The 11,431-nt window shown below is 37.5% G+C and overlaps 1 protein-coding gene across 4 annotated transcripts in view; it reads right to left on the minus strand.

The window, feature by feature from the left end:
- Positions 1 to 11,431, minus strand: part of LOC132198336 (zinc finger protein 808) — a 60,209-nt gene that overhangs the window by 35,710 nt on the left and 13,068 nt on the right. For 2 of the 4 annotated variants that reach the window (XM_059622321.1, XM_059622322.1), the window contains exon 1: positions 7,964 to 8,069. The exons of the other annotated variants lie outside the window; for them this stretch is intronic. In XM_059622321.1, coding sequence (XP_059478304.1) covers position 7,964 — 1 coding nt within the window. In that variant the 5' untranslated portion in view covers positions 7,965 to 8,069. Of the gene's footprint in view, positions 1 to 7,963; positions 8,070 to 11,431 lie in introns of those variants that run through there. 4 annotated transcript variants of the gene reach the window in all.

The following is an 11,431-nucleotide window of genomic DNA, read 5'->3' on the forward strand; positions in this document are numbered from 1 at the left end:
CCTGCATTCAGCTGACCCGCGGCACTGGGTCAGCTAAGTATGATCTTCATCTCTGCGGCGCGCATCGCAAACAAACTCCTTTGTGCGTCTGTTGCCTTGAATGGACCGCAATTTAAGGGCAGAGGCAAATGAAAAAGCGGTTCCGCCGCCGACAAAAAAAGCAGACGCATTTCATAAGTTTGCGCCGATTCTTCTCTGCTCAGGAATTATTCGTGCTGACCGCGAATTTATTTATTATCTGCGCGTGCGGCACGAGATGCAAAGGGTTGAATTCTCTCCTCCCCTTTTCCGAAGTCTAATTAAACGGAGCGTGTTCGGATGAATCGCTGGCTCTGGGGAGATTTTCGCGACTGCGGGGAGTTCAAGAGAGATTGTTTGTTTTTTTTTTACCACGCGATGATGGATGCGGTGGCGGCGCTACTGCGATGTTCCCCGCTTGTTTTCGCTAAATTGAATCTGCTTTCTCTCTTCAAAATGGCGAGAGTGATACTTTTCCGCCACTCCGTCATTGTTTCGACGACGGCAAACAGTTTTGTCGCAAATTCACTTCTATGAGAAATATTTATAGTTTTATAGAACTTCAGTTTTATCGATAATTCCAACAAAATGAATATAATTCTCCTTCTGCTAAAAAACGACCTATGATTAATTTTGATGATTATTTTTTTTCGTGTAGCAAAGGATTCGAAGTCTCAATTCCCCTGGTGAAATTATATAGTTGCAAATTGTGTTTATTGATCTATCACAAAGGCAATTGCTGCCCATAACGGGATACATCATTTATACATTCAAAATTATACAAGTTAATATAATGAGAGAAAAGATGATAATTTTACATACAAATTTTTACAATAACAAAATACAAAACAAAAAGAAAAATTAACAGTAATAAAGTTCTTTGGACATTTTTTTTTTATATAAGAAAAATTCAAATCAATAAGAGAATTGAATTTAAAAAATAAATATTGTCTCTTATAGAAGTTTTCTAAAATAATTCGCTCTTAACATTTGCCTAGTTAAATCACCTCAATTAAGTTGGCAAATTTGAAATCAATGAGAATCTTAATTTCAAAATTTACATCGATGAAACGATTAAGTAAATTTTTCAGTATCGAATAAGCTTTTCATTAATGACGTAAAAAACGCGGTGATTTATTAATCTGGTTGTAAGTAATTTAAGGAATTTTAAGATGATTCATTAAAAAAAATTGGCCATTTTGTACCGAAATAAGCGTTCAGGCAATTGACTCTCTCTCATTTTCAGACACTTGAGCTTTTGCTGGCCGTTCTCATTCATGAGCAGGACGCGATTCATATAAAAGTGGGTCCCGGAGCGTTTTCGAGACTTGTCTGCGGTTTTCATATTTTGCATCGGCCGAGCTGAGCCGAGGGTGCAATATAAAGGGCGGCTAATTGCCGCGTTTTAGTGCTGTCGGCTGTTAAGTCGGGCATCAACACCAGAGACGAGTGAGATGAGTCTGGCGGTCCAGCACATCTGCCCGCGCCTGTTGATGTGAAGCCGTAAAACGCGGTGCACGCGTCGTAAATGAGAGCTAATTGAGGCGACGAGACGCACTCTCGGGGTCGTCGGCCTTTGATGCTTTTTCGCCTCATTTCACCTCGCGGCTAATTTAATTATGAAGCCTTTGACGAGGATAGATAGGGGAGGGGCCGATGTCTGATTATTCCAGAACCGAAGCCCGCATCATCATCATCAGATATCAGAAAAGCCAAACCGTTTCCGAATGAACGGCTGAAGTTGAAGTTGGGCTCGTGTTTGAAGAGAACTTTGTTCATCGGAATTCTGTGTGGGTTCCCAGAAGCCACACTAATGATCCATTTTACTTTTAATCTTGGTACTTCGATTTCAACAGAATATATTTTGTAAAATTGCCAACGATCAAGATTAAAATTTCTAAAATATTTCAAGACTAAAACCACAAACTCTGTAATAAGAAATTTCTATTATTTTTATTTATCTTCTAAAAGAGATCAGATAAAAAGCAGGTTTTTTTAAACCCTTTTTTGTGCTCATTTTTTTCTATTGTTGGTTTTTCCTCTGTTAGGGTAAAAGGATTTCGTGCCTTGCGTCTATAATTTGGCTCAAGACCGCCGTTTTTGTGCGAGACAAGTCGTCGTTGAAAGAGCAGGTAGAAAAGTTGCTCGAATTCATGAGTTTGCTGGTCCGCTCGGGACAACTTTTCAGGGTTATTTTTCGGTGAGACATGCAAAGCAGCGGCCGGTGCACATTTATTTCACTTGGCGAAAGATCTGTCTCGGGGGTGGAAACGCGGCTGATGCATGTTATTGTTGCGGCGCGCCTATTAAATATTACCTCGGCGCCGCCGCCATGAATAAGATATTATGTTTGCGGCGGTTTGGGACGCGACCCCGCCGGCTTCACTAATTTTATGCTGATGACAATGTGGCTTTCGGGCTTAACGAAACGTGAGACAAGCTCAACAGCAAACTAATAGAAATGACATCAAAATTATGGACAATTATATCAATTTTTTTTTTCAAAACTTCAATCAATAATAATAATGGTTTAAATTTTGACAAGTGTGAAATTGGTAAATGAAATAATTCAATTTCTGGTTTTACTTCAATGCACAGTCGATTTCCTCGTTATTCATAATTTTTTTTTAATTGATTAAAACTAAATGTCGCTTGATTTTGATAATTTTTTTTCCTTTTTAGGACTTATTTATTTTTAAAATTTAATAAATTGGCCTTTTTCATTTCTCTTTTTACTGAAAAGAAGCCAAATATAGTCTTTAATAAAAATCCATTATTGCCCTCCTCGAATATCCTGATCCTGAATTCTCTAAAAATCTCATCTTTTCTTTACAGAAAATGTCAAGTTTAATTTGTTTTGTTGGCCATTAGATCTTATTGCGACCGCAACTCGCACAAAGACCGAGCAATAAAGCAGAACAAAACAATTGGGCACATCTGGTGCGCGCCAAATTCATCACGGGCCTCGCGTGGAGCGCCTGCAAATCATCGGTTATGCAACCCGCTGTGCGCCGTTGCTGGGCGGGTTGCATACATCGTAAATAACCCCCAATCGTCCCCACCAACAAAACTCAAAGTTACATAACAAAGAAGTGCATTTTATGGTTTATGCGAAAACTTTATTTTTCCCTTTCGTTGACAAAAAAAGGCGCTTTACTTTTTTCGCTGGGCTTTTGACTAGACCGGCCGCAGTTTCATTAAAATTTTATGCGGCCATTAGCAGAGGAATTTGCGCTTATCATCAAAACACGTGTGTTTTGAAAATGCCCCGGACGCACTTTGATCAAACTGCTTTGAAACGAGCACTGGAAAGTGGGTCGCGGCTTTTCATAAATATCTACTTTGGTGCGGCTTTTCACATTTTGCCGACGCTGCTTCGTTTATTGAGCAATTATTTATAAATGTCGACGTAAAAGCTTTACGTGATTAAAAAAAGTGCAACTTCCAAAGAATATTTTACTTAAGAGAAACTGAACATGTTTTACAACTGTTTGCACTTGCGAGGAATAGAAATATAAAAAAAAAATTGATCATCCTACAATTCTTTCCCGTTTTCATCGACAGATTTAAGTGAAAAATTCATAATAATTATTTTCCTAAAATATTGCAAATTAATTGTTTTTTAAGCATTAAAATCTTCAGTTGCTTTATTTCCTTTTATTTGAGCACAAATTTTTTTCTTTCGTCACTTTGGCAGTGAAAATGTGAAAAATTTTGCGTTGGCGACACCAAGTGATGACGGGCGAGCCTCTGCAGTCGCATTCAGTTTTGATCCGCCGCCAAGTGGAACAGTTTCCTTTGACCGCGTCGCCTCTGCTCGCATTCATAAAAGATTTGAATGAAACGCCTCCGCGTGCATGTGTAAAAAAGTGGGAGACTTTATTGTATTGTTCAGAGCCCCGCGCGCGACCGGAAAGCAAAGAGGCACTATTAAATTTTACGGTTCTACTTTTATTGCCTCGAGACCGACCCAAAGTAAACATTTTGTTTCGGCCACGCTGAGTGAAATTGCGAATTAAATCGATTCTCTTTGAGCCCGGCGCTGCAAAATTGCATTCGCCGCCTCCTTTAAACGTCTCACTTGCGAAATGGCCAACATATTTTCAACGGAAAAAGGAGAAAGCGTTTGGCCCTTCAAGAAGAAAAGGTTTTTCTTATCCCTGCGTATACATTGAAACCGAAACAAGAGAATAAGATAAATAAATACTAAGTTTTCCTGCGATTTGGTGAAAATAGCGCTTATTTTTATGGAAGAATCAGGTGGTAAAAGCCAAAGAAGTGAAAAATAGGAGCATTTTTTATATTAAAAAATGAGTTTTTTGATTATTTTTTGTTTAATTTTTGTAAAAATAGGTGATTAAAGCTGGATTTTTAAACACAAAAACATGTGATAAAAAGTAAAAAAAATCTCAAAATAGGTGATTGTAGATTTTTTTCACTTTTCTATTTGCTTATAAAGAAAGTTAGAAAGTTGAAAACTAATATTGGCCAGACTTAATGTTTTTTGTAACTTAAATTTGAAAAAAAAAATTACTTCTCTTGAAAGTTTGATTGATTTTTGTGAATTTTAACATGATGTTTGTTTTTTTCTTTCAAAGAAATTATATTGCAGATGCAGAAGTAAAAAAGGCTGGCACGTGTGTTGCTTTTCAGTTCCTTTTGCTTTCGGCACGGTCGGATCGAGAGCTTGATTGTATTTGGCCGCGATTTCTCACGCGCTCCTCCTCGGCTGGCATCTTTTCTGCGGCCCATAAATGCAAATCTGTTAAGCCACGAGGGTGCCTGGCTTGGTCGGTCGGTCGGTCGGTCGGGGCTGGCGGCATTTTTCGAGCTCGCACTCCATTACGTTGGCGCGATGGAATTCCGGAGGGACGTTCAAAATTCAATGCTGCACCGATCGCGCCGCATTCGTTCATTCACACTCGGAGCAGTTAAAAAAAATTCGCACGGGCTGCATTTCCAGCTGAGCTGGCGCAAATTTATCACACAATGCGCGCAGTGACGCGGCGGCCGGATCAAATCAGGAAAGAAATTAATGGGGCCGGATTATTCATTGCTTGTCAGCGGGAAAAAAATGCACCACCTCTGCATGTGGCGATAAAACTTTGTTTGGCTTGATCTGCTGACAAATTTACGACCTCAAGAAAGCAAAAGTTGCAGCCGCAAGTTGACACCGACGAAGTGAATCATAAGGAGAAGAAGTTTTAAATTTGCATGATAAAATTGGTAGGTTGTGGACAAAACAAAATAGAGTTTTTGTTCAAAAAAAGAATTAAAAAGTCATTTTGTATGTTAATTTTGTCAAATCAATCACAAAAGGCATCAAAACTTTGATTTTTGTTCCAATAGAAATACAATTTAAGAAGAAAATTGCGGTTAAAAAAAATTGTGTTGATCTAAACAATAAATTTAAAACGATTTATATTTTGAAAGTTATTCTGGATTGAAAAATCAATCGATTCAAAAGTTCTTTTCTTTATTTTCAGTGAAAGAAAAACACCAAAGTTCAATTTTCTCCATGTTTTTGGCAGCAAAAGTATATTTGTTTCCATTACTCGATCAGTTTGTCAAAGTTTGATTGAAAAAAAACCATCTTTTCAATTCATCATTTTTTTCCGTTTCACTTTACATTGTTTTCTTTTGTGAGTCTCGACACGAGGAAAAAATTAAGTGTGGTCGCGGGAGTGGCAAATCAATCTGCAACAATTCGCGGTCGATAAATAAGATGCAACAAGAAGATTTATCTGGGCGGAAATGGAAAGACGGCGGCGGCGGCGGATGGAAAAGCGTTCCGGCCGTTTTCTGCGCCAAGGTCCTCGGCCGCGCGCGCCACCAGAAGCCAGAACAAGACACACAGCAAATTTCAATCTCGCTTACTCTGCGATCGATTCCATTTCAACCCGTCAGAAAAGAAAACATTGATGCCGACTTTTTAAATTTTACTGTAAAATTTATTCAACAAAATCTAGGGCGCTGCAAAGACGAGAATTTAAATTTCATTTAACAAATAATTTGTGCCAAATTCAAAGCTTTTTGCGTGGAATTCTATTTTGTTTATTAACAGGTTGAAAATTAAAAGTATTGAAATTAAATTGGGCTAGAAAATCCTGAAAAATGAATGAGTTTTCAAGGCACCAGAAAGCGCATCTCCTTTTTATGAAAAAAAATCAAGCTTAAACCACTTTGGCTGAGCAAATTTTTGGTTGAAAAGGTTAGCGTGTTGAAAGCTGCTGTGTCTAGACTTTACTTGCCCTTTGCCGGCGGCCAAATTTCACGTTTGAAATCGGCTTGAATGAAAAATTTTGTTTGGCCAAGCCTCGCTTTACAACCTCGGCACGCACCGCAAAATTTAATGGCGACAGCAAAGATTATTTGCCACCGCCGAGAGAGAGCAAAAAGAAAATTAGTTTGTCAAGGGAAGCAAAAAAAGGCGGTTGGGGCAAAAACGATCGGGTCCGGTTTGCACGCAGAATGGATTGCTCTGGCAGGTTTTTAATTGCAGCTCCAGGTGTCGGCGAACGAAAAAATAATGCGAAATTTGAGAGATCAAAAGAGTTAAAACTTTTTTGTTTGCCGAATTTCCGCTCTTTTCCCTTGAGTACCCGCACAACTTTTGAATTTCGCGTGCGTGTTCCCAACTTCAAACAAGAGGAAAAACAAAAGTTCCGCTTCTCGGAAATCTTGCAAAAGGGGCAAACGATGCGAGTAAATTTCAAGGATATCATAAGAAAAATTGCGCGTAATTTTAAAAGAAAATCTTTCCTTTTCAGAATTGTAATTAATAATTTTTTTCAAGGATATTAAAAGTATTGCAATATTCAATAATTTTTCTATGAGTTAAATTCGTGTTATAATAAATGTAAAAACAAAAAATGAATCCAATTGCAGCTGAAACTACTTCTGAATAAGCGAAATGAATCCTTTCGGGAAAGAATCAAAAGTTTTGGTGAAACAAGAGCTCGCGAATTCATCCAAAACTGCGAATGAGCTGAAGCCGCTCTTTTGCTCTTTTTGAAGAACATTTGCTCGAAGAAACGGATGTGTTGTTTTTCGCTTCATTAAAAGTTTGATTTGCAGGTGCAATTTGGCTTGTTTGAAATGGCGCGGCGCCGCAAAACGGCCTCGTCGGCGCTTCCGCAAACCGCCTTTGTGTGTTTCCAGAAGTTGGCGAAATGTTTGCGCGAGAGTTTCACCTGGATTTGCCTCAGCGCGGCGGCCGCTCTAACCGACAAGATTTGCATTTTCCGCAGGTCTTGTTTACGCAAACGGAATAAGTAACAAGGCGACTTGGGGTAAATTTCTTAAAAGAACGTTTTCGCTATAAAAGAAACAGAGAGTGCTGATTTGAATAGAGAAATAAAATCTTTTTATTCGAGCAGAAGTAAAAGAAATGCTTTTGGAAATGTTTGAAGCTAAAAAAAATCATGATATTGAAGCATTTTATAAAGATTAAAAATGCACTCTTAAAGATTTCAGTGACTACGTAAATTTTTGAGTTTATTTAAAAAATTGGTAACTCTAAGAAATCATCAAGGATGGGCAGAATTTGATTGGTTTTTATTATTTCTCAAATATATTAAATGCTAGAAGATTTAAAATTAAATGTCAGAAGAAAATTTTTGGTAATATTTGCTGTTTTAATGTAACTAAAGTGTTAGCTTCAAATTTTATTAAAAATTTTACAAATTTTTCAATGTTAGAAATGTAGCTTTTGAAAAAAGATTATTATATAATGGAAAGTTAAAATAGATCGATGGCTTTTAATAAAAAGAAAAAATTTCAAAGGGACGCTAAAAAATGGAAGGCAAAGTGCCAAGAGCGTTTCGCGTCCCTTTTCATGTTTGCGCAGAGAAAGACAAACTCAGGACAAGAAAGGGTTTTCTCTTCTTGCTTCGTCGGCGCCAAAGACAAACACAGAAGAGCGCGAGTGAGAAATTCAACTGACTTATCTGATGGGGCGGTAGGAAGAGCGACAACACATGATACGGCTCGATGGCTGGTGTGGTGCGGCGCGGCGACTAGTGCGGCGCACTGATGCTGTGCCGCTGGACCATCTCACACTGTCTGCTCGGCGGCGCAGCCCGCCGCTGCTTTTATTGAAACCGAGCCAGCTTCCCTCCGACGTGGGCGGCGGGGAGGGGAGGGGAGGCCACCCTGCACTCCGCCGGACCTAAATTTCAATCATTTTAATTGCAAAGAAGAGTAAATTTTAATTCAAATTTTATTCAATGCACTGAAATTGTACGTCTATATTTTCCAATCTTGAAAAAAAGTCGTTTTTGATCAAAATTTTCTTAATTGGGAACAAAATAAATAAAAATGCATATTTAAAATTTGAAAAATTACTAATTATTTAATTAAATTTAGATAATAAAAAAATCTGATCTCGTGAAAGGCTCAGCAGATTCAATTAGCCTTGATACATAATATGACTTCCTCGTGAATTCGGCTAAATTGAAATCCGATAATTTTTGGCGCCGCAAATTATCCTGTGGAAAGGGCAAATTCGTGTTTTCATATCTTCGGTCTGGCGCGCGTTTCCTTCCTCGCGCGCGCCGCATTATCCCGAATTCGACCATCAATCATGAGAGAGCGTGTGTATGAAAAAGGCATCTCAGAATATGTGCGTCGATGTGCCCATGAATTTTTGCACCTCGTCAAATTTTACGGCGCGTCTCGGCCGGATCAGGAAAGGGGCGCGCATTACGTCTAATTAGCGAGAGCTAATTTGGCAGAAACGAGACCAAAAGTTGGTGCGTTAAGAAGAGAAGACACGCGAAGCTCATTTCGTATAATTAAGTTGCGTGTGTGTCTGTCTGAAGGCCGCGCTGCTGCAGCTCACCCGCATCATTATCATTTACTATACATTTTACAACATGACAGACGCACACGTGGCGCAAAAACGAATGAATGAAATGAAAATTAGGGAAAAAAGTCTGTTTCGTTTCAAATGAATATTTGCAAATTTAGCTAAACATTTATATTCAAATTTAATGCTATTATTTTTTCCGTTAAATTTCTTGGTCTCATTACATTATTTTATAATTAATTTTATGTGATTAAGTAGGATTTTTTTAAGGATTTGAGAATAAAAAAGTAATCATAAAAACAAACACATTTTCATAAATAGATAAAATTAGGCGAAAAGGTCAAAATTCACCAAAGTTAAAATGATATGAAAATTCAACTTTTGATGGTTTTGATCTGATCGTATTAATTTTTTGTATATTAATTATAATTTTTATCCTTCATTTTATTATCGACCGTGAAAATTAATAGTAATAAAATGAAGGTTTAAAAATTATATAATTAATAGAAAAAGAAATTAATACAATCAAAACCAACAGAAGTTGAATTTTCAAATCATTTGAAATATTCAATCAATAAACTTCAAGTTGCTTTTCAGTTGTTGCTGCTGCTTTCTTTTATTTTTATTTTTTATTTGTATGCCAATGTGCCCCTAACTTTTTGCGCATTTAAATTGAATAATTTTTCAACCCTGCAATCGAATTACTGAAACAGGCACTTTCTTGAAACATGCTCGTCAGCAGCTCAAAGGGCGCATAATATTGAAATCGCGCGGCGCTGCCTTTGTTCAAGTCAACTTTCACCGTGACAAAATAAGAGGAAAGAACGGCGGGGCATTTGCGGAGCTTCGCTGCACCTTTTTAGGACAATTAATGCGATTACAGCCACGCTTATTGCGCCGCCGGGGTGGCACTTCGCGGGCACGCACTTTTACTTTTAATCCCCAAACATTGTTTTCTTCCAAACATCCAATGCGTAAACATTCGATAGAGCGACTCTGACTGAAATAAAAGTTAACAAAACCTTAAAAAAATGGAAAATAATCCAAATTCTATAAATTGTGTAATTATATTGCCAATGATTTTTATCCAATTATTTAAATTTTATTCAATATATTTATTCACCAGTTTGAATTGATTTAAAAATTTAACTTTCAACGCTTTAAAATTAAAAACTTGGCTTTACATTAATTTAATTTTAATTTCCTTGGAATGATATTATTGTAAAAATTAAATCTGCTATGTCTTTATGCAAGTATTGGATTGAAAAACGTAAAATCTTCTAAGTAACATGATATTGATTAAATTTTAATCAATTTTTCTTCATAGGAAACCTCGTTTTTTGCTTGTCTGAACTGCGCAGGATGAGTGTCTATCTCTTGAAATTTTCGAGCATCCGATGTTATGTTATTTTAGGGCGGAAAGGGGTGGAAAATAAGGCAGGCGTTTGTAAATTTGCCATTTTTGTTTGCAAGGGGCCGCGTAATGGGCCCGAAACAAATCGGGCTTATTATTATTGTCATCATCAAATTTAATGCGGCTGAGAGTTTTCGAGTGAAACGTTGATGAAGTGTCCTCTCGTCGCTCTAATGGAGCGCCCCGGAATGTTGAAAAACGACGAAAATCTGAATACCGAGTCGACAGAGAGCTCGAGGATGTTTACCTTTCCTAAGCAGTGCATGCAAAACTCCTCTTCTCTTTGCCAGAGTGTTTTTGTGCAAAAGATACTAAAATTCGACTCATTGTTTGGTCCTTTTGCGACAGAGGCAGCTTTCAGCTATTTTCAGTTGAGAGCGTATGGACTAAAACCTGCTATTCGGCCTCGACGGCACTTTCAGGTGGCATCAGTTAGTACTTTGTGATTTCAAAACGGCTTAATATATTTTGATGAAATTTTAGGTCTAAGGTCAAAATTAAATTTCCAAAAAAATTTTTTCAATGAGAAAAAGTAATGTTTTGACTTTGGTCATCCCGTTGGCAAATAAAAAAAATTTTGACAACAAAACGTTTACGTAATTAATTGTAGAGAATTTAATTAGCTACAATTTTCTGTTAGGGTTTGTATTTTTAAAATTTTCTTTCTAATTTAAAAATTAAAAAAACAAACTTCTCGCGGAAACGTTAATAACTTTGCTCCAGATGAATATTTTTTTAAGAATTAAAAATAAAAAATTATTTCAGTTTGTTTTCTACCAATGCTGAAAATTTGAACGATTTATCTCAACGCTTACTAATAAAATAAAAAATTCGCGCAAACGTCTAATGAATCGAGCGCGCCGCTCTCCGCCGCGAGTGCAGCAGTCGAGCGATAGAGAGTCGAGCGAAGCGACAAGCAGAGGCCGGCGCGTATTTATGCTCAAAGCGCGAGAACGGCTGCTCGGATTAAAAAATAAACAACACCGCGATTTTCCTCATGCCTTAATTATTCTAGAAATATAAGCTTCTCGATCGCCAAAATTAAAAAACTTTCAATCAGAGCGAGATATTAATTAATTCCCTCGGGACAACTTTGTCGGGTTGCTAAACTCGTTCTCGCTTTTCTCCCACATGACAATCGGACACGCCCAAATATGATTAGTAACGGCTTTCTTTGTTTACCAAGTGCA

The sequence above is a fragment of the Neocloeon triangulifer genome, unplaced genomic scaffold (assembly GCF_031216515.1).
Source record: "Neocloeon triangulifer isolate White Clay Creek 2 clone unplaced genomic scaffold, ASM3121651v1 ptg000012l, whole genome shotgun sequence".
NCBI lineage: Eukaryota > Metazoa > Arthropoda > Insecta > Ephemeroptera > Baetidae > Neocloeon > Neocloeon triangulifer.